Below are 24,326 nucleotides of genomic sequence, written 5' to 3'. Positions count from 1 at the left end.
TGGACTCACTTTGTAGACCAGGCTGGCCTCGAACTCACAGCGATCTGCCTGCCTCTGCCTCCCGAGTGCTGGGATTAAAGGCGTGTGCCACTACGCCCGGCTCTGGAATGTGATTTCCTTCTTCTTCTTCTTCTTCTTCTTCTTCTTCTTCTTCTTCTTCTTCTTCTTCTTCTTCTTCTTCTTTCTTTCTTCTTTTCTTCTTCTTCTTCTTCTTCTTCTTCTTCTTCTCGTCTCTTCTCTCTTTCTTCTTCTTCTTCTTCCTTCTTCTTCTTCTTCTCTTCCCTCCTCCCTCCCTCCTTCCTTTTCTTTCTTTCTTTCTATTTTTTTTAATATAGAGCTGGATATATATGGCCCCTAACCCACTATGGTTGATTATGTCGTGTGTGTGTGTGTGTGTGTGTGTGTGTGTGTGTGTGTGTGCGCGCGCGCGCGCGCGCGCGGCTCTCAATGTATGAGTGTAATGAGTGTGTGCCTATGTGCTTATTCATGGGACAACCTTGGGCATCAGAACACTCTCCTTTCCTACTGTGCGGTTTGTCTGGTCCTAGGGATCTGAGCCAGGGCCATCAATCTCTGCATCAAGTATTTTTACCCATGAGGTCATCTCCTTGGCCTGGCCATGTCTTTTTAAAAGGTGGCCACATGAAAACAGAGGCATACATGAAGAACACAGTATAGAATTAGGAGACACTGGACTAATGTGTCTGTGAGATCAGTAAATGTGAAAAATCAGTAATCAAGAGACCGCCTTCCCCCATGCCAGGTTGCAGAAGAACATGTCCTCCTGGCACCTTGGTTTCTGGCTCCTAGCCTGTAGGACTGTGGTGTGAAGCTACAGCTTGAGACATTTAGTTGTGTGAACTTTTATGAGCAATACAGCACTTTTTATTCCAACAAAATCACTTCCTTAGCATCTGACAAACAAGTGAAAAGAAGCTGTTGAGTTTGCCATTCTGCCATGCTAAATATATTACCTATAGACATCAAAAGCATCATATATTGGAACATATACAATCGCCATATCATCAACATAATAAAACCCACAATACTTTGAATAGGGGGTTGAGAGGACATCACCTGTAATGACGCTGTGGATTTTGCTGCCATCTGATAGTACCGACAGGTCACTTTCTCCAGCAGCTGTTTTTATAATCCCAGTATCAGAGAAGTTCTTGTAACAGTAGTAAATCCTGCTGCTGTCCCACAGGAGTACATCGGGCATTGCTGAGTAAAGAAACGCGAGGTCTAAGACTGTGCTCATGGGCAAGGTTAATTTGAAGTCCTGGAAGGACCACTTTCTCAGATCTTCATTATAGATCACGATGCTGATGGTCTTGTCGGTGACACACGGGGAGCACCAGTGGACCACCACACCAATCTCCAGAGGGTGCCGTGTGTACGCGGCAGTTTCTATCTCCACTGTGTCAGTGGTGTTTAGAGCAGTTATCAGTGTGGAGGTATTTAACACTTTCTGAAACCTAAACTGGGAATACCCGAGGTAAAGCTCGTTTTTTGTCCACGCTGCCACCATGCTTCTTCTTTTTCCAGCCTGGAAAAGAAAAGCAAATGGAAAAACCCTCAGTGGTTGAGAGTGGTCCAGCAGTTTCCGTCTTTCATTTTTACAACATTGGGAGGGTAGTTCTCCAGCCACACAGACCCTGGGTTCCACCCCAAGCACAAAAAGTAATAAGAAGAGAAGGAAATAATTAGCAACAGTAATAAGATAAAAGGGAATTACTTACCAAGTTGTCTTTTAGCATATTTCAGAGTAATACTTCAGGCATTGAAGTTTATTAAATAAAAATATTATCATATTCTATATCATGAAGAGGATTTTTTCCTGATAGTTCTAGCAGTAGAAATAATGAATATTATTTCCTTTAACACTTTAAATACACCAACCTTTTCTTGCTTATTTATTTATTCTTCTTTCTAGGCATGGTGCTGTACACCTGTAATCCCAGAAGTTAGGAGGTTGATGGAGGAAGATTTTGAGTTTGAGGTCAGCCTGAGCTACATAGTGAGACCTTGTCTCAAAAACAAACAAACATATAGACAAACAAACCCAAATATCCCATGAAACAACAGTAAAAAAATCTTTAATTTTTGTCATTTTACATCTGTATCTATGAGTTGCTAAGACACTAGGGTCACTTACAGTGCGTTATTGACATGACAGTGTGTTGTGAGATTTATAGCGTATTTCGAGTAAAATGATATTCTCCAAAGGGTTGGGTATAAACAGGATGACATAGTTATAAGGTCCTGCTGTCTTGTGATATAGTATATATTATTTAAAATTAAACCCCGATAGCTTAAAGATTATGATTATAAATCCAAGTACAGCTACCAAAAATTGTTTTTATTTTAAAAAGTCTGTATAGGAGACAACATAAAAATACTAAACACATTGCATGATCTATTTAAAATGAGGCAAGAATGTAGAAACAAAAGGCAAAAGGGCTGGTGGGATAGATAGGAAACGTTGCTTTTGGGAGGGATGGCTCAGTGGCAGAGCACTTGACTAGCATGCCTAGGTTCAATCCCGGGCAAATGGGGGAAGAAGGCTAAAGAGCGGTTTTTTACTCCCCACCCACCCCCAAATGGTTTAGTGCACATATGTATTTTCACAGGTGTCCAGGTAACAGGGAGACCAAACAAATACATTGGATCTCTCAGTACTGAGTTGTAGACCTTTGAGAGCTGCCCAATATAGGTTCTCGGATCCAAACTCTGGTCCTTATGATTAAGCGTCAAGTATTCTTAAACCACTGAGCCATCTTTCTAAGCTTCCAAATCTTAATTCGAGTCTCCCAAGTCTTAATCCAGAACAATAGTTAACATTACATTTAAATAGACTCTACTCAAAGGCAGGGATTATCACTATGGATAAAACAACAACAACACAAAAACTTAAGTCCAAAAGAAATACTCCTTAAATACAAAGACACAGGAAGGGTGATGGTTAAAGAGAAGAAAGACATAAGAAATATATAAGAGTTAGGGGCTGGGTATGCTTAGTATGTGTGAGATCTAACCCCAGCACTACAAAAGAAATTAAAAACCAAACAAAACAACCACGATGTCCATATATAAGATTAAAGTGAGATGCCACTTTACACCCACTAAGAGTTGAAATGTTGGAAGATTGACTATGTCAAAAGTTTGGTGTAAGGCAGACCCACTATGAAAAAAAAATCTGCTATAAATATTTTGTAATTACTACAGCTTCAAAAATCAATATTGATGTATAATAGAAGAAAAACACTACTATGGCATAGCTTCCCAGTCTTCATCTACTTTTCTAATGTGGAAATAGAAATGTTTGACTTGAGACTTCTCTTATTTCCTAATACAGAAAATGTGTCTTCCTAATTCCTATGACCAAAAAACTCTAACCAAGGCAACTTCAAGGGAGAAGGGTTTGGGTTTTTTTTGTTTGTTTGTTTTGTTTTGTTTTGTTTTTGGCTTAAAATTCCAAGTGATAGTCCACCATTATAGGGAGGTCAAAGTAGGAGCTTGCACCAGTGTCACATCCACCATCAAGAGCAGTGGCAGAAGGTATGCACACACACTTGTGTTTAGCCTTCTCTCTCCACTCAACATAGTCCAGAGCTTAAGCCTAGGAAATGATGCTACTTCCTTTAGGCTGGGCCTTCACAGTCGGCTACCAATAAAGATGGTCCCCAAGAGGCCAGCCTGATAAAGATAATGACTTGAGACATTCCTTTTCAGATCTCACATGTAAGTAACCCACACAGCTACTGTAAATCCAACTTCCTAAGTGGCTGAGATCCAGAGTGAAACACTTCTAAAAACATATTTCTTTTATTTTTGAGATTATAACTACATCATTTCCCCCTTCTTCCCCTCTTCTAAATCTTCCCATATCCCTTTCTTGCTCTGTTTCAAATTCATGACCTCTTTTTCCATTAATTGTTGTTTCATGATTTTATGTATATTCTCAAATATAATGCTCGATCTGCATTTTTTTTAGTATCCTAGACTTCAGAACATTTACGTTTTAGATTTGTTGATTGTATTATTTTGTGTTTATGAGTGCTTTGCATAAATGCATCTCTGTGCATCCATGTGCATGACTGGTGCCTAAGGAGGGCAGAAGAGGGTGTTGGGTCCCTTGAGACTGGAGCTACCACATGGGTGCTGGGAATAGAACTCAGGTCCTCTGCAAGAGCAGCCAGTGTTCTTAACTGCTGAGTCAACTCTCCAGCCCCTTCTCTTTCTAGAATGAAAAACTGAATATATTTGAATATATTAGGATCTCCTAGAAGGTCATTATTTTATGCAGGAAGTCTGTTCCAGACTCCATCCTTTGCTCAGGCCCAAGGCTTTGCCTCTGGTTTCGGAACTCTGACCACTGGAGGTGAGAGTCCTGAGGATGTAGCTAACAGGTTGGAATTTGCATCTTCCTCTGGCCAGTCCTTTACAACAGCATTTCCCCCCCCCCCCTCGCTCTCTCTCAGAATTTCTTTTACTGTGGCGACGTTTGGGTGCGAGGGTCGGGGGGGAGAGTGGTGATGTGCCTTGATTCTTGTGTGTGTGTGTGTGTGTGTGTGTGTGTGTTTTTAAGAAACAAAATCAGTCATGACACAGGCTGTGTGGAGGCTTATGTCCCGAAACTTCGGTGTAGTTGGTAAAGTTAGGCAGAGAACGTCAGAGAGAGAGAGTGGAATGGGCTGCCCCATGGTGGAAAGCAGCTTGGCGGCTTCTGTGTTGTGGAGTTATAAAAAGTACTTAAGAGGTGGGTGTGAGAGCATCCAGGCACTTGAGGACCTGAGCAGGGAAGGCTGTAAGGAAACCCTGTCCCATCTTTGCTACCACCAGCAGGTGTAAACCTGTCCCCAACTGTCTAGGAGTCAAAGCGACTGGGACTGTTGCTCAGCAGCCAACACTATCCTTCCTGGTCATAACATTCAACCTATGTGCTTGGTTTTTTGCTATAACATGTTTCCTTAGGAGCCTAACAATGTAGTTTAAAAACACTTAAGTTTTTGTGCAGTATTTTTAATGTTTTGTAATGAGAATGCTTTGGTGTCTAGTATCCATAGTATTATAATAATTTGATTAATTTTTGAAAGCACATGGGGTCTTTAGGAGAAAACATATGGGGGAGCTTTTATTCTCACAACAAGATTGCATTACTCTGCATGACAGCATACAAGATTGATTTTATTCTTTGTCATTGAAGATGCATCTTTACTGCTAAGAGACTTCAGAAAACCATATGAGCTTTGGACATGCTAAATCTTGTCTGATCTTGGAAGCGAAGTGGGGTTAGTACTTGGCTGGGATCAATAATAATCATGCAAAAATGTCGCTTAATACATCCCTGATATATTATATTCCTGAACAAACAGGATAGCAGTATAGCATGCACACTAAAAATAATCATCTTTCACTAACCTTATAAGTATAATAGGGTATACACCATCTTCTGCTTCTAATGCCAATAATTCCAGAGTCAGGAAGACCTTTACTTGAGTTCAGTTTTGTGAATTCTTCGCTAGTTCTTAGGTAAATAGTGCCCTGTGTTAGAAGCAAAATTCCTGACTGGAAGGAGAGCAGATGGGTCAGATTGCGCCTTTCGTTGTCACTCAGAGCACCTGGAGGGATTCTTACTCTGTTCCAGTTACGAAAAGAATCATTTGTTTGATAGGTCTCATCTTCAGTGACCAGAACAGCAAATGTAGGGAGGCAAGCTCTCCAGCTCACCGACAATGTGTGCCCAGCTGGCAGAGAGAGTGGTAAGTATCCAGGGTCCTCAGGAATAGTGATAATAGGAAAGGTCAGAAGGAAAGGGAGATCTGAGATGAAGCAATCTTGGAAAGCTACTTTGTTTCCTTTCATCACTTTGTGTATATCATCTGAGGTCATTGGCAGTCGAATGTTCCAGGTTCTAAGGAGAGAAAAATGAAAGAGAAGAAAAATGAGTGGCTACAGGCTAGGCGTGGTGGCGCACGCCTTTAATCCCAGCACTCGGGAGGTGGAGGCATGTGGATCTCTGTGAGTTCCAGGCCAGCCTGGTCTACAAAGTGAGTCCAGGACAGCCAAGGTTACACAGAGAAACCCTGTCTCGAAAAAAAAACAAAACAAAGAGTGGCTACAATGATCTCTCCTTTTTCGGATTTATTTCGTATAGTTTTTGCTTTTTTAAAAAAATTTAAGCTTTACCAACATAAGCTGCCATGGCTCCATTTTTCATTCTTCATTCTGACACAGAGACCCTACTATTGATTTTTGCTATTATTTCTTCGGCAGCGTGTCTCCTTAGCCACAAATAAACAGTTCCAAACCCCTCTTTCTTAAAATATAGTTTCATAAATCATCCATTGCTTTCTTGGGTGACAAATGAAGATACATCACTGTTATATTCCTTTCCTCTCTCTCTCTGAAGTTAACCATACTTACTAGCTACACCAATGAGTGCTTCTGTGGCTATCAACATATAAAGGAGATAATAACAATTATTATGCAATGGGTGTAGAGACATAGGAAACTTCATATACTGCTGAGGGAGAGCTGAGTGGGGCAGTGATTTTTTTTTTTTTTTAGAACTATATAGCTTAGGCATTCCTCAAAAATGAAATGTGGAAGTACTGTATGGCTTCAAAATATATACCAAGGAGAGACAAAACATGTTACCACTTGAAAATCTGTGCACAGATGCTCACAGCAGCGTTATCTATAACAGAGCCAAAGGAGAGAAGAACCGAGGCACTTATCAACTTCAACACAAGTAAGCAGCGTGTAGCAGTGGTGGCACTGGGTGGACAAGTGTGAAAGTAGGGGACACACTGAATTAGTTTGAACTATAGTTTAAAAGGGTGGGTGATGTGGCACGCGAATTTTTGTCCAGCAAAGCTTATTAAAAAACAGGAAAGGGACGTGTTATCTTAATCTTCCCACCCTTCTGCCATATCAGAGAAGGGCTTCAGTCTGGTTTTATAAGTCATCCCTCGTCCCAAGAGTTATAAAGTGGCAAGGATGAGTTCTGGCTTATGAATGTTTTGAAGATCTGTTGAATGGCAGTCCTTACTCTATCTGCTCACTGCAGTTTTCTGCATCTCTTAGAATCTGTTCTCTCAAGTCACAGTTTGAAGGCTCTTGTATACCACCACCCCTCCACCCACACTTAGAAGGCTCTCCGATCTGATCAGTTCGTTTTCAGGAACGCACTCCCTACTCCCCTCTCATGCAGGCAGAAGTCAGGCATTGCTATATGTTACACAGTAGCCTGTGTTCGCCTCTATCAGAGCATGTGTGTTCCCTTGCTGAAGACAGTAACTATATCCCTGAGTTACAAACATCCTTCCAGTGCCGAGGTTCTCAAGAGGTTAGGAAGGCCTGTCTGTGGTGACCTACGACCTTCTGTAGTTACCATGCTACCTGTTGGGCTTGAATTTGTAGATGGGAGGGTGGGTGCACTAGTGAGCACTGGTGGAGGCAGTTACCACTACAGCCATCACACCCTGGTAGCTCACTTTCCCGACTCAGCTGCTACCGAGGCTTTTAGATTGAGGGTTAGCTTTTTAACCAAATCATGAGACCATCATCCAAAAACTCTGACTGGTATTTTCTGAGTTGATCATCAGTTGGACTTATCACAGAAAACTTTTTTCTGTATCATAAAAGACTTCTTCCCTTGGAAACCACATGTTTTCAAATCTCTTTCAAAGCTTCTGATCTTCTAAATTAATGATGAACTTTAAAAAATTAAGTACCCCTCGTCAGTTAAGGGACTTGGGAAATAATTCAATCTCTTCGAAAGTGTGTGTACGTAAGGCTCCTGTCCCAGCGAGTTCAGCTGCATGGATAGTATTCTGGAATTCTGAAAAAAAAAAAAAATACAAGTTTCTCTTTTTATTATTTTCACAGCCAATGGTATTTGGAAGTACTTTTGTGTGTTTAATGCCATATGTATTAAATTTGTTCTTTTAGCTAAGATATTGTTTATTCCTTTATATCTAACATACTTTTGAGATTTGTTTTTGTTTCTTTTAACCATCTATCTGCCTCTGCATGAGAATTGCACGAGCTATAAAATGTCACAGAATAGGGGTATAGCTCAGTGGTAGAACACTTGTTCCAGGCTATAAACCAATACAAGCCATAATAAGGGACCCAACCCAGGGAAAACATTCTTGTACTGCCAGAATCCCATGTGAATGAAGACTGTGAAGATCCTGAAATGCAGAGACCTAAGCTTTACATTTTTATCTTGTATTGCAATGGGTAACAGATGTACGTTGCCATGATATACATGTGGAAGTCACAGGACAATTTGAAGGAGCCAGTTTTCTCCTTCCTCCACCTTGGTCCCAGAGATTGAATCCAGATCATTCAGCCTTGGCAGAAAAAACAAACAAACAAACAAAAAACAAACAAACAAAAACTTTATCTGCTGATCAACATTAGTGGCACTGTAATTTTAGAAAGTTCTGTCATCATTCAATGCACTGGGGTGGTCTTCCCATCTGAAGCACACCACTGGTGCCGGTGCTTCCTCAGCATTTTTTTCCCTCGGGCTCCACTGAAGGTCTCAAGAACTTGATCATGAATCCTTCTCTCTTCTCATGTACATTATTTTGGCCTCTGTGAGCACCTGTACATACCTGTCATAAACTTACATATATACATAAATAAGAAAAAGAAAAGAAATAGATGCTGTGGCCAGTGGAAAGAAAAGCATCCGTCACCAAAGCTAAAAGCTTTTGTGTACCAAAGGACACTATCAACAAGGTAAAACGACAATCTATGTTCAAAAGAAAATATTTGCAAGTCACATCTGGCATATGATACTAATATTCAGAAACTATAGAGAACTCCAAAAGCTCAAGAATTCAGAAGGAACATGATCACAAATGAACAAAGATTTGAAAAGGCATATTTCTCTTTGATTTCTATAATCAAGATTATATAAATGGCAAAGAGGGACATGAAGCGACAGTATCAGTGATCGTTACAGAAATACAAATCAAAACCACAGTCCAGTGATGCTGGGAATGTGGGGCACACCTTCAACAGCAAAGTCAGGTGGGTCTCGGAGTTCAAGGCCAGCCAGATCTACATAGTGAGATTGAACCTAAAAAACAAACAGGCAAATGGCACAGTGAGGACAGCTATTTAGAAAAAAAACTAAACAGCAATGGCATTGATTCCACAAAACCTAGAAAGTGTCACTGAGGCTATGGAAGAGTTGGAGCCTTTCTACAGTGTTAGTAGGAATACAGGGCAGTGGAAGTGTTATGGGAAACACTGCAGGTTTCTTAAAAAAAAAAAAAAAAAAAAAAAAAATTAAAGCAGAATTGCCAGTGTAGTTCACAATAGCCCCAAAGTAGGAACAAACCAACTATCATTGAAGGACAAACAAAATGTGGCATGTGGTACAATGAACTATATCTTAGCCTTGAAAAGGCAGAGAGAGAGAGAGAGAGAGAGAGAGAGAGAGAGAGAGAGAGAGAGAGAGAGAGGGAGAATATGCATGGAGATATTATGCCAAGTGAAGAAAGTCAGTTACAAAGAATAAGTCTTGTTCAAATCAAACTCCACTACAATGCATAATCTACAAGCGAGGAGGAAATCTGACACCAGAAGTGAAGTCTGCTGGGAACCTACTCTTAGATTTTTAGCCTTGGAAATTGTAGGGGGAAAAAAAAAAAAAAAAAAAAAAAAAAAAATATATATATATATATATATATATATATATAATATATATCTATATATTATATAATATATATATATATATGTTTTGTTTTTGTTTTAAAGCCTGTCAGTAGTCCAGGGCATTTTGTTATGATAGCCCAAGCAGACTGAAACAAAATATACATGAAAAATTAAATTAGTGAATAACAGACAGTAAGAGGCTGACTTCCTTTTGTTTTTGTTTTAAAAAATATTTATTTTATATGCATGAGTGTTGTGGCTGCATGTGTATCTTGCATTCCTGGTCCACACAGAGGCTTGAAGGAGGCATTGATCCTCAAGACTAAAGTACATTACAAGCCATATGGAGGTGTTGGGGAAATCCCAGACTCTCTAGAAGAGCATCCAGTACTCTTAACTGCCAAGCCATCTCTCTTGCTCAAGGCTGACTTCTTACTGTTCAATAGCAAATAGCAAGCTTACGGGGTCAAATTATTTTATCTGATAACAGATCTAAGTTGGAAAATATGAAATCAAGTTTAGTTTAACATACTGCAGATTTATAGTGAAATTTATACATATATGTGCACATTATGTGTATGGGTTAGCACATATGTTTGCTCTGCCAGCTGAGATGGGTCGCCACTACTGTCTTAGCGTTCTATTGCTATGAAGAGACACCATGACCATGAAGACCTTTATAAAAGAAAGCATTTAGTTGGGGCTTGCTGACAGTTTCAGAGGTTTAGTCTAGCATCATCATGGTAGGGAGGATGGGCACGTGTAGGCAGACATGGTCTTAGAGAAGTAGCTAGCTGAGAGTTCTACATCCAGATTTATAGGCAGTAGGAAGAGAAAGTGACATTAGGCCTGGCTTGGGCTTTTAAAATTTTCAGAGCCCACCCCCAAGTGACACACTTCCTCCAACAAAGTCATGCCAATTCCAACAAAACCACACCTCCCTCATACTTGGGGTGGGGGATAAAAGCCAGCAGGGCAAACTCTAAATTTCACATCTCCATGTCTTATGTCAAAGAGCTCTTCAGAACTCCAACTCCCTCCAGCTTTGTTGACTAGAGCACACTTCTCTCTCTTGGGCTGGTTCTGCTTCCTGTGTGTGTCAGGTGTCCTTGGTCCATAGCCCTGACGTCTCCAACGTCTTGGGATCTCCAACACATGTAGGCTTCACCTTCACAGCTTCATGCAAGGGACTCTCTAGGCCTCCGGATACACGTCTGTCCTCACCAGCCTTCCTTAGCTTTGGAGGGAAATTCTGAAACTCATTTCTTGTATCCTTGACTCTAAATCAAGAATCACGTGGCTGGGCTGGAGAGATGGCTCAGTGGTTAAGAACACTTATTGTTCTTCCAGAGGACCCGGACTCAATTCCCAGCACCCACATGGCAGCTCACAACTGTCTGTAACTGCAACTGACACCTTCACACAGACACACATGCAGACAAAACTCCAATGCACATAAAATAAAATAAATTAAAAAAAAAAAAAAAAAGAATCATGTGGCTGAAACTGCTAAGTTCTGCTCCTTGCCAGGGCTAGAATATTCACTTACATCTGTATCAGCTTTCTGTTGTTGACCGTTTCTTTCACTTCTTAAATTTTTTTAGCTTTTTTTTTTTTTTCTTCACAAGTTGGAAGCTTAGCTGGATGGGGTCTTGCCCTGAGGTGACTACTTCTTTATTATACTTTAGCACCAGACTTTTCTTTAAACTTTTTATCTCCTTGAGCACTGGACATAGCTCAGTTACACTTTCTGGCGCTGCTTTTTTTTTTTTTTTTTTTTTTTTTTTTCCCTGCCTAGTTTGCTCTTTTTTGTTAGTGGTCTGCATGGGAGTGACCGCTAATAACCCTATGAAGAAGTCTTGAAATCTCCTCTGCCAACATCATTAATTTAAAATTACTCAATTTAGCCTCATGCAGATTTTTCAGAAAAGGGAAATAAGCGTCTATACTCCTGACCAAAATATTACAAGGATGGTCTCTAATCTTACTAATATCCTCTTCTCCTCTGAAACTTCTTAAGCTGGCTGTCACACTCTGCATCGCTCTCAGCACCATTATCTTCTGCATGTCTACTAGTATGGCTTGTTAGACCCAGCTTAAAGCCTTCAAGGGCTTTCTTAGCCCAAATCCCCAAAGTCCACATTTTGCCAACAAGCAGCATGGTCATGCCTGCCACAGCACAACCCTACTCCTTGGTACCAACTTTTTTCATGGTCGCTGTTCTATTGCTGTGAAGAGACACCATGACCGTGATAACTCTTACAAAAGAAGGCATTTCATTGGGGGCTTACTTACAGTTTCAGACATTTAATCCATTATCATCACCTCAGGGAGCATGGCAGGGTGCAAAAGACATGATGCTGAAGAAATACCTGAGAGCTCTCCATCCAGATTCATAGGCAACAGGGAGAGAGAGAGACACTGGGCCCGGGTTGGGTTTTTGAAACCTCCAAGCCCACCTCCAGTGACACACTTCCTCCAACAAGGTCACACTTCTTAATCCTTCTCAAGTAGTGCCACGTCCTGATGACTAAGAATTCAAACATATGATCTTCTGGGAAACATTCTTATGCAAACAAGCACAGCCACCAAATATCAATGCACACCCTTACAAGCAGATCTTGATTCATAGTACAGTCTACAAGATAGGCTTGGAGCACTTTGGAGTGCAAGAGTATAGGGGGAAAAAAAAAAGCTAAAATCAGACCCAGCCAAACCAATGTTAGGAATATGTCAAAAGGGACACATACGCCTAATGAATGGGGCCCAGTGAATAGGCAGCATCATGCTATAACCCAAGACATGTAATAAGTACAAAAGTCTACACTGATAAAAACAAAGCATTGAGCAAGTAAGTGAGTCGGAGTAACGCATAAGTCTTCCACACACAAAAATAATTATGAAAAAAATATATTATGTAAACTTCTGCTTTAAGGAAATGGAAATGTGAACCTGAGAAATGGCTCAGTAACTAAAGAAACTTGCCACCAAACCTGAGGGCCTGAGCTGAATCCCTGAGACACATGCGGTAGAAGGAAAATTGTCCTCTGACCTCCACATGTGTGCTGTGACAAGCAATGCACGTATGTACCAGGCTGCACTGATGGGACAGACCCTTGGCATGGCCTGATGTCAACAGCTTCAGATCCTGTGGTATCTCTCCTTGAGGCGTCTAACTCCAGCCTCATTATGAGAAAAAAAAAATGTCTCAGAAAAATCACAATTTATTGACATTCTGCACAGTACCTGACCTGAAATCTTCAAAACTGTCAGGGTCACAAATAAAATAAAATAAAATAAAATAAAATAAAATAAAATAAAATAAAATAAAAATCTAGAAACTGTTATAACCAAGGAGTGCCTAAGAGGAAACTGGGCAACTAAACATAAAGTACTACCCCAGTGGTATTTGGGAACAGAAAGAGGGAGTATTGGGGAAAACAGAGGAAAGACCAATATAGATTTCAGCTAGTAACAATGTATCAATAGTTCATAAATTGTGACCAATATGTAAGTATAAGGTAATGATGGAAGGAACTATCTTTGCCATAATTGTGTAAATGTGAAATCATTTTAAAATAAAAACTTTATTTAACAAATAAGTGGAAGGCAAGAAAATATGAGCCTTGTACCCTAGGACTCTTCCAAAAGCATCCTATGAAGAGCCTGCATCTCAAGCGCAGATAAATAGTTGGCTATTTTAATATTTCTATTTTACTAGCTAGCCATAAGGAAGCAAAAATATTTATTCCACACTAGTTTTCTATTTTAATAACGATGCTATGCTTGATGAGAACACAAACGCGAACACATTTTTAAATAGTAGGAAGCTGTCAACGTGAATGAGGAGGTCTGCGTTCAACAACCAAATAAAATGTCTACCAATGAATGGGCTTAGATATGACTGGAAAGAGTTAATGACCGGTGACCTGGGGTGAGTCAAAATGCAGCTCTGAAGGCTGCTGTTGTGGCCTATGCCTGGTAACCTGAGTTCAACCACTGGAATCCGAATAAAGGTGGGAGGAGAGAGAGAGAAGACCAACCCCACAAAGCCGTCTCTGGCCTCTGTACACAATGCCCTGGTTTGCCTCCACCCCCAACACATCTTGCTTGCATATGCACACACTCCCACCCCACCGAGTTCCTGACTCAATATGATAGTGACAGGCTCATGAGAGTAACAGCCTACACTCATTTTCCTCAGTATGCTCTAGCTGTGGATAGAAGAAAGGGCTGACATATTTGCCGCTATGATTATAGGTTAAACTCAGTCCTCGGAAAAAGACAGGCGGCCTGTGTGATCTGATGTCTAATGTTATCTGTACTCACCAGTGAAGGTCCCTTTGCAGTTCTACTCAACTCTTCCGGGCTGGCATATTCTGGGTCATACACCCATACAGTGAGAGTCTATAAAAGGCAATATGAGAGGCACAGATTGGGCTCAGCGGGTTATTAGAGAGAGAGAGAGAGAGAGAGAGAGAGAGAGAGAGAGAGAGAGAGAGAGAGAGAGAGAGAGAGAAAACCAAATTAGGAGGGGGTGGAGTAGGGTGAAGGGCGACTCTTGGAGTAGTTACAGGGAGGAATAAGGTTGAGTATGAACAGAATAGATTGTACTGATATATACAATTGTTAAAGAATTAAAGATGCATGAATTAAAATGTATTTGCATTTCCTTATATTTTACCCTAATTTCATTTTGTTGTGGCAAAACCACTCAAACTGTTCTTAAATATTTCAAAAGTTTTCATTATTGGGGCTGGGACAACGAGTCAGTGGTTAAGAGCACACTGGCTGTTGAGAGAGACTTGGGTTCAATTCCCAGCACCTACATGGTGGCTCACAACTATCTCTAACTCCAGTTCTGAGGGATCAAATGCCCTCTCCCACCTCTACAGGCACCAGGCATGCAAGTAGAACACAGACATCCATGTAGGCCTAATATGCATTTGCACAAAATTAAAATAAAAATGAAAAATTTTTTTTCATTATTTTCTATTTTAAAACATCAAAAGCAGTGTTTGTAGTTTTTAACAACTGGAATAATACAGAGGTCTGTGAAGGGTTAAAAAAAATCGTTCCTATCTTGAAGGAACTGATAACAATATTCTGTATTAATGATCATACATCTTTCTTTATATCTATAAACAGACATGTCAACCTTCCTACACACTTCCACACTTTTTTTTTTTTATAACAGAAAATCACCCTCTGCACATCACTTGTGACTTATCCTTAGCACTTGATATATATGGCAGTCCAATAGAAACAGTCACCATTGATTTTCTTTTTCTTTTCAAGACAGGCTGTCTGGTTATTTCTTCTTGAATAACTTATTTACACAGCCAAAAGCAAATTATATTTAAAATAGAAAAACAACAACAACAAAACACCTCTTGTTCCCATATTACCCGGTTCCCGTAAAGCCCAAAGGTGACCACTTAGTCATCGTCTCTATTTCTGTAAATTCTGAAAACCTTTATATAGAATCAGTAAAGATAACATCTTCCCTACTTTTAATACAAACATATGCTTTGTAAAGTTCCCTGCGAACATGCCTACAGGCCAATAGTCTAGGCAGTTCTTCAATGTATGCTTTCCTGTCAAATGACTGTAGGCTGGGTCATTGGGACACTTGGGCATGTGGCAATAACCCCATTCACCGTCCCCCAACCTCCCCCTCCACACACTGTGCCTTCTTGAGGGCTCCATGTTGTAATTTTCCCAGCTCCTGCACAGCAGCGACAGGGACAGGCCTTTCCCCAGCAGTGCGTGAGAGCCTTTCCCTTGGCACACCCCACACTCAGTGCTGTTCAGTTAGATGGAAATGGTATTTTGATGTAGTTTGACTCAGTGTTTGTCTTGTGAGAAAATATTTGGGCCTCTCCCCGTGTTCAAGGCCCACTTTCGTTTTCCTTGCACATTTTCTTCTGGGTTGTTATTAAGATGGGGATCTTAATAAGATATTCTTGTCTTTCTATAATCTACCTGGAAGTCTACATTATTTAGTTAGAACTACTTTGTAATCTTCATTTTGCTTTCTTTTATGACCCATGTACACATGTACTTAAAATCTCCATCATATGGGGACTGGAGAGATGGCTCAGTGGCTAAGAGCACTGGCTGCTTTTCCAGAGAGGCCAGGTTTGATTCGCCCACATGGTGTGATTCATGACTATCTGTAACTCTACTTCCAGGAGATAGGGTGCTTTTTTTTTTTTTTTTTTTTTTTTTTTGGCCTGCACAGGCATTGCATGCAGACAAAGCATGGAAAATTTCCCTAAGGTGGAGGCTAATGCCTATAGTCACAGTATTCTAGAAGTAGAGGCAGAGAGGATTGCAAGTTCAAGGTCAGCTTGCATTGCCTAGTGAGAGAGGAAAACAAAACAAAGCAACACAAAACAAATTGAACCCTAAGATTTTCTAAGTAACTGTTACTAATTTCAAAGTTAAATGCCTAGCAGAATGCACGGTCCATCATCCCAATTCTTTGGCCTTTGTTGAGAGATACAGCCTGCTGAATGCTCTGTATGTTTGAAATCAATATACAGCATGAGATATTAACTACAGTATTATCAGTAGTTATATTAAATTTATTCATTGCATTTAAATATTTGCTGATTCCCAGGGATTATTTTAGCTGCGTCCGAGCTAGCCACTGAGGCAGTCTGACCTTTGAGAACTTCTCTTAGCCTCACTGCTGCTTTGTTGTCATGGCTGAGTTGCAGGCTTGTTTGCCTTTGTTACGGTTCTGAAATGTGGGGATGAAATCTTTCTTTTTGGAAAATCTTAGTGAAAACTTCCTAAGTACTGTGATGGTGCTTGGTAGCCTTTATTTTGATCATAGTCTAGGTGATTCTGACAGATTCCTGAGCTGGTTAATGCCACTATACCATAGCATATGATTGTCTTATGTCTTCTAGACATTTATTTTACATTTTTACTTATTATTGTGTGTGTGTGTGTGTGTGTATGTGTATGTATGATTTATGTAGTTAGTGGTTGTATGTGTCGTGGTGTATATGTGGGGTAAGAGGACAACTGTGTGGAATTGCTTCTCCCCTTTCACACTTACGTGGGTTCTGGGCCTGGGACGCAGGTCACCAGCCATGCACAGCAAGTGCCCCACCTGCTGGACATTCTTCTTGTTGCTTTTTTATTTTTTATTCCAAATTTTTGCATCTTTAAGAAATATGTCAATAATTTTTGGAGCTGTGTCAAGGTTTAGATTTTAGAATTACGCTGAATTTATCAATTCAATAAGCAGCTTTGTATAATGGGTTTGTTTTTTTTTTGTATAATGTTTTAAAAACAAGCTGTAATGACCCAATAACGAGGGTAGAGACTTGTCCTGCTTGCTGCTATGTGGTCAGCACAAAGATGAAGAGATGACTGGCATTAGGTATTCACAATCTGCTGGGACACCATGCGTGCCATCAGCCCTTTAAAGGCCAGCAAGAACTCACGAGACCATCTGTTGCTGGCATCTTTCAAAATATTAACACATTTTCTTCCCAATATCTTTAGTAGAATTTGGGCTTGTCAAAGCTTTTGTGGTCAACTTGGTCACTACATAACACTAGGAAAATCTTGCTTGTTTTGTTTTGTTTTGTTTTTTGTTTTTTGTTTTCTGAGACAGGGTTTCTCTTTGTAGCCCTGGCTGTTCTGGAACTTGCTCTGTAGACCAGACTGGCCTAGAACTCAGAGATCCGCCTGCTTTTGCCTCCCCCTGCCCCCAGTGCTAGGATTAAAGCCATGGCACATCACACCTGGCTTGGAAAATATATACTTAAAAAGCTTTATTGGAAACTTTCACAGATTATATACTTTGCGTAACTGTAATTATGTCTCCTTTTTTTTTTTTTTTTTGTATAGCGTCTTAGACAGGGTTTTGCCATGTTGCCCAAAACTGATTGTACTATACTCTTGATAACATTTGAGATTATCAGCTGATTGAAATCATGGTGTAGCTGGGTATGGTGGTACATGCTTTTAATCCCAGCACTTAGGAGGCAGAGGCAAGCGGATCTCTGTCAGTTCCAGGTTGGCCTGGTCTACAAAGTTGAGTCTAGGACAGCCAAGGCTACAAAGAGAAACCTTGTCTCAAAAAACAAACAAACAAACAAACAAAAACAAAATAAATAAATAAATAAATCGCGGTGTAGCTGAAGATAACCTTGAACTCTTAGAGTGGTGACATTACAGGCTTGGACCAGCTGCCACACCCAGTCTACATGCTGCTGGGAGAGACCCTGGGGCTTCCTGATTGCTAGGAAAGTGCTCTACTGAACAAGCTACATCTCCAGCCTTTAAAACTTAATTTCATGTTTGTTTGTTTTGTTTTGTTTTTGTTTTTTGGAGACAGGGTTTCTCTGTGTAGCCTTGGCTGCCCTGGATTCCCTTTGTAGACCAGCTGGCCTCGAACTCACAGAGATTTTTTTTTTTAAATACAAAATCTTACTTTGTAGCTCAGGCTGGCTTCAAAATTTTGATTCTCAGGCACCATCTTCCTGATTGTTCAGATTTTAAACTATGCCTGGCTCTTATAAGGCTTTCATATTATGTGGGTCAGATTTATCAATGTGTACCATGTGGTAAAACTAAGACCATTCATGGTAACTTATAAAGCCACTATAAGTTTGTTGCCTGTAATATATTTTATATGACCACCTTCCCCTCCCTCCACAAAATATCTGCTAATAGCTTCAAAGTCTCTTTAGTGTTTCAACAGAAAACACTTGAATAAGCATCTCTGCTCCAGCTACTTAGTGGAAGGATATTGTGGGAAAATCTACCCTTGGATAGGTATGCGATTGAACCTCCCTAACTAGGCTTCCTGGCAACCCAAGGGGGTCTTCAAAACATACTTTGAGTACCATCACACTATAGAGCAAAGTACTTTGGGAAACTCCTGGGAACATAAGTGATAAAGGGAAAACATGGGGTAGTGACATTCAGTAGATACACAAAACTGACAAAAGTTACCTGGGATAAATTGTGATAAATGTTTCTGTTGGGAGAAAAAGGAAATACATTTTAACAAACATAATATGACGCATTAATAGGAGTGCTATATTTTTAACACACGTGTTTCTTCTTTTTTTAAAAAAATACATTAAAAAGATTTATTTATTTATTATGTTTCCAGTATTCTTTCTGCAGGCCAGAGGAGGGTACCAGATCTCATTATAGATGGTTGTAAGCTACCATGTGGTTGCTGGGAATTGAACTCAGGACTTATGGAAGAGCAGCCAGTGCTCTTAACCTCTGAGCCATCTCTGCAGTGCCCAAAATCCATTTCTTATTCATTTACTTTTTATTAGTTTAAGTCTAGGAAGGGTACAGCACCTCATGGACTCTGTCTGATGGCCTTTGTAGGAAGGTTGCTTCAGAGTTTGGCATAAACCATGCCGCTGTTTCTCTGGCCCATTTCCTTTCCTCTGATTACTCTGCTTTTGTTTGGCTTAACTCCAGGATTCACGGTGCTGTTTTTGATTTGTTTACATGAACACATCTCTTACCCAAGTAGAATTCAGTTTTATCTCAGGCATAAAAACCTTCAGTAAAGAAGAGTCCTGTGCTTTCTTTGGTTTCAGAGACCTCACTCCTACACAGACATACAGTCTTCTACAGTCTTCCAGACATACTTACCCTTTAGAGGTCCTGTCTCCAGCGGGCCTCCACAGGTGCCAAGATGGCAAAAAGAGAAGCATATATGTTTCTAAACCTTTGGGTATTCTCTTTACATTTTGTTACATAAAGAATTCGATGTTAAATGTAAAACAAAATTATATATATACTTATATTTACCAAAGGAGCTATCACTCATTTGTCCTCATGAAAAGCTATGGTGTTGGAATCTTTTTTAAAAATATTTTAAAATATTTATTTATTATTATGTATACAGAGCTCTGACTGCATATACACCTGCAGGCCAGAAGAGGGCATCAGATCACATTATAGATGGTTGTGAGCCACCATGTGGTTGCTGGGAATTGAACTCATGACCTCTGAAAGAGCAGTCTTAACTGCTGAGCCATCTCTCCAGCCCGGTGTTGGAATCTTAAATGCACATTACTGAGTAAAAGAAGCCAGTCTGAAATGTTACATACTCTATAATTCCAACTATATGTCATTCTAGAAAATGAAAAACTAAAGGAAGAGGTAAATTAAAAAAAAAAAAAAAGATTTCTAGGGCCCAGGTAGGACAAAAGAATGAAAATGTGGGATGCAGATGTTTTATGATGGTGAAAATATTGTGTGTGATACCAGGATGATGGTGACTCACCATTATGCATTTGTCTATGCTCATAGAAAATGCAATACCAAGAGTGACTGATAATGTAAACTCTAGACTTCTGGTGCTAAAGCACTGATTTTTGCTTATCAATTAAAATAAATATGCCACTCTGGGGAGCCATATTGATAATGGGGGTGTCCATGAATAACAGTAGAAGGCAGGTAACCCACCCAATAGGGACGTCTTCCTATGCTCCTCTCAGTTTTACTGTGAATTTCAAATTACTCTAAAAGAATTAAGTCTTAATACAATCTGAAATTGCATTCCACATGGCAGCAACATCCACTAAGAATTGTAATTTTATAACTGGGCATAGTAGCACATACCTTTAATTCAGCATGTAAGAGGCAGAGGCAGGTGAATCTGAGTTTGTAGCCAGCCTGGTCTACATAGTGAGTTCCAGGACAACCAAGGCTACACAGTGAAAGATCATATTATGAAATAAAAAGTAATTTTTAAATCTAACTATTTACTATAGGAACAAAATGTAATGTAAGTAGGAAAAATTAATAAAATATTCACATGCCTTAATTTAAAAATTAACAAAATTTTATTGACATACAAAATGACCAAAAGAAATAGAATTTTATATATTAGTGTTGAGTGGAAATATTCCTTAAATCAATTAAAATATTAAGATACAATAAATTACAATATGAATCCTGGGGCACAAGCATAGCTGAGTGATAGAGTATTTGTCTACTGAATATAAACCCTTGGCTCAATCCCCAGTATCACAGAAATAAAATAAATAAAAATAGAATTCCAACCAGGAATTTTGTAGAATTTTACAAACAATACCAAAGATTTATAGCGAGAAAAACAAGAGTGTTTGAATGTAGCTAGCACTGGCCTGTAATCCCACTCAGGAGGGAAGGCAGGAGAATCGTGAGTTCAAAGCTACCCTGTATCGAGACCTTGTCTCTGAGCACCCAGGGCTGTGGGGTGGAGCTCAATGACAGACTGTCAATCAAAGGGACAAACAACAATAAAAGAAAACCAGAAGTTTCCCAGTAAAGAATGAGGGCTAGCACCAGAGAGGAGTGTGCACTTTACAGTCACACTTACCAGATTTTCAAAATAAGAATGCAAATTCACAGAGACAAATGCTTCATGGTATCTCTCATGTGTAGATCTTAGCTTGTAATGTGTGTGTGTGTGTGTGTGTTGTATGTGACAGTGTGTGGTGTGTGTCTGTATACAGCCTATAATACTAGAAAGAAGATCAAGAGAGGGTTCCAAAATTGTACGGGGTGGGGAGGAGCAGCAAAAGGAACCATGTGTCATGAAAGTAAAGAGGAGCTTTGAGGAGGCCATCAGATTGGCAAGTGATTGGTTTTTAAGTGGGTTTTAAAGGTACTCGGATTAGAGTAGCTCAGAATCTGCCCAGCATAGTGCTTACAGCTTGAAAATCACCCACAGTCCCTGTGTCATTCATTAGGGAAGTAGACAGTTAATGAATACTGTTACCATAATTTACTGCATCATTTAATATAGAAAGAGTAATTCTCATTCTACAAATGAAGTGGCCTGGGTTTCTTCACTTCTGACAGCTTCCTAGCTTCTGGCTAGTGGCTTGAGTTCTGAGTAGCAAAGCACCACAGGATATGCTGTACGGCAGCAGTTCTCAGCCTGTGGGCCACGGCCCCTTCAGGGGGGCGCATGTGGGCCACGGCCCCTTCAGGGGGGCGCATGTGGGCCACGGCCCCTTCAGGGGGGCGCATGTGGGCCACGGCCCCTTCAGGGGGGCGCATGTGGGCCACGGCCCCTTCAGGGGGGCGCATGTGGGCCACGGCCCCTTCAGGGGGGCGCATGTGGGTCACGGCCCCTTCAGGGGGGCGCATGTGGGCCACGGCCCCTTCAGGGGGGCGCATGTGGGTCACAGCCCCTTCAGGGGGCGCGTATCAAATATCTACACTGTGATTCATGGCCGTAGTAAAATTGCAGGTATAAAGTGGCAACAAAAAATAACGGTGTGGTTGGGGGGGTCACCGCCACATGAAGAACTGTACTGAAGGGTCACGGCATGAGGAGGGCTGAGAACTGCGGCTTTAGAATTTGTATGGTCTCATCTATAGCTGCAAACAAACGCCATGTAGTATCAAAGTGAGGAACCAAAGGTTCTTGTTTAAGTGCAGATGGATTTGAAAACAAACAAACAAACAAACAAATTCTTTAGAGGAGGAGGTAATTCACAGAAAACCAAACAAAGATTCAGTTTTCTAAAGAACGAAAAAACTAAAGTGAAATTGTTACAATCATATAGCTGTTGTTTCAGCTAGGGTCAGCGCTGTGATGGCATATTATAACCAAAAGCGAAGCAGGGAGCAAAGAGTTCATTTCACTCACAGTTCCATATAATGGTTCATCAGTGATAGATGTCAAAACAAAAACTCAAATCACACATGGCAGGAACCTGGAGGCAGGAGCTGGTGTAGAGGCCATGGAGGGGTACTAGTTACTGGCTTGCTCCCCATGACTTGCTCAGGCTACTCTTATGGAACTCAGGACCACCAGCCCAGGGATGGCCCTCCGCCATTACTAATTAAGAAAATGTTCTACAGTCAGGTCTTACAGAGGCATTTTTTCTCAGCTGAGGTTCCCTCCTTTCGGACAATTCTAGCCTGTGTCAAGTTGACATAAAACTAGCAGCACAGTTGGTAAGGTCTAAAAGAAAAGCAAGGGTTTGTCCATTGTGAAGAATTCTACGTAGTCTATGTGGACTTTGTGCTAGCTACTTCCTGGATTACCACTTCTGTTTTGGCTGTGTGGGGAGACATAGCTGGTTCAGGGCTGCCTGGAGGCTCATCTTGCTTAGTCCCAGCTCTTGGGGCTCAGTGTGCATAAGTGAGAATGGTAATCCATTAAGCTAAGGGTTTCTTAGAAGATAACTTGTTTTGCTATAATGAAAAACTACCAAGTAGGTGACTTCAACATTAATTTCTCATTGCTCCTGGGGCTGGGAAGTGTGCTATCTGTGTGATGTCAGCTTCACTGCCTGGAGTAGGCCACTTCCTTGCTCACAGATGATAGTGGTTTCAGTATGAATAGAGTTGGGAGTTTTTGTCATAAAGGCACTAATCCTATCGATAACATTTCCAAAAGCCCCACAGCAACCACCACAATATAAACTTGGGCAAGGACACAAGCACTCAGTTCACCGAGATAGATTTTCCTCTCTGGTAGCTCCCAACTTATTTTCTTTAAAAGAAGCAGAAAGTAGCCAATTTGGTCACAGTGGCAGGTTTTATTTCCCAACCCAGCTCTACCACGAGTTTAACTTGCAAATTTGCCCTTGTTAGTTGCTCAATGTTTTCAGAGCCCAGGGAAGGGAGGCTAGTGATTTAAAACAAGGACAGAAGCCTGACAGTCTCATGAATATCAGAGACTCAAACCACACTTCCTAGTGAGACTCTGGGGAGGCTTGGTGTTAAGGGGCCATGCAAAGAAGATAATGAAGCCAGTGGCAATAACCGTGCTTTACCACAAATGTGAGTGTTTCAGTTGCTTCTGCCCAGGGCACATGCCAATCATTATTATGGAAGAGGGTGGAAGGTTTTCCTTTGAGAAAATAGATGTAAAGTAGATAAAAAGAAAAGGGTACATCCCAATCATCCCTAGAATACATACTGTCTTCATCACAGTGCTAAAGCGTGCTCCGGCTTGCTTTACACACAATTTTAAAAAGCATTGTTGCTTAACTTCCTTTTAGTTATAGTTATCTGTTCTTGTGTTAAGTAGTGACTGAAGAGTTGTGCAAGACAGCGACTTTGAAAACAGATGAGTTCTGTGGTCTGAAAAGTAAGTCAGAGGCCACACCTAGTGCTGTCTTCTAGCCCCTTGGCATTTTGGTTCTAATATTCAACCCACCCAAACAAACACGTCCTTATCCATTAAATAGAGATAATGATTCCTACAAACCTATGTTCATTATGAAAACTGAGAAAAAGGATGTGTAGGAAAATGAAGCTGGGCATTGTTGGACTCTTTGTGGTCATAAGCCTTCTTTGCAGAAGTAGAGGCAAGAGGGTCATTATAGGATGGAGGCTATCCTGGTCTAAGTTCATGCTAGCCAGAGGTATACAGAGAGAACTTGTATGAAAACAGATAGTCAGATATGTAAATGTACTAACTGCTCAGATTGTAGTTGTTGATATTTTTATGACTTCTAATGCAATACTACTTTGGCAATTCATTTGAGGATACCTTGGTTGGTGAATAAAGGTTTGTATGCAAATCATGATGTGGTTAATGCATGTGATTGATTTTTTTTTTTAAAGTGAGAACTAAACACGCTAAAAGCCTTAATTACTTTTGTCTTGTGTCTTACTTACATATATGTGAA

At 40.4% G+C, this 24,326-nt stretch overlaps 1 protein-coding gene across 1 annotated transcript in view; it reads right to left on the bottom strand.

The window, feature by feature from the left end:
• The window catches only part of Catspere (catsper channel auxiliary subunit epsilon), a 76,797-nt gene extending 54,942 nt beyond the window's left edge, over nt 1–21,855 (bottom strand). Inside the window, exons 1-7 of the mRNA XM_051148371.1 lie at nt 21,598–21,855; nt 20,886–20,944; nt 18,667–18,691; nt 14,014–14,091; nt 7,743–7,849; nt 5,425–5,917; nt 1,078–1,549 (exon numbers count right to left, since the gene is read on the bottom strand). Of these exons, the coding sequence (XP_051004328.1) occupies nt 1,078–1,549; nt 5,425–5,917; nt 7,743–7,849; nt 14,014–14,091; nt 18,667–18,691; nt 20,886–20,944; nt 21,598–21,855 (1,492 nt within the window). The remainder of the gene's footprint in view (nt 1–1,077; nt 1,550–5,424; nt 5,918–7,742; nt 7,850–14,013; nt 14,092–18,666; nt 18,692–20,885; nt 20,945–21,597) is intronic.
• Between the last annotated feature and the right edge of the window lie 2,471 nt (nt 21,856–24,326).

This window comes from Acomys russatus, chromosome 6, assembly GCF_903995435.1.
Source record: "Acomys russatus chromosome 6, mAcoRus1.1, whole genome shotgun sequence".
Lineage (NCBI taxonomy): Eukaryota > Metazoa > Chordata > Mammalia > Rodentia > Muridae > Acomys > Acomys russatus.
This window is presented reverse-complemented; position numbering and strand designations above follow the sequence as displayed.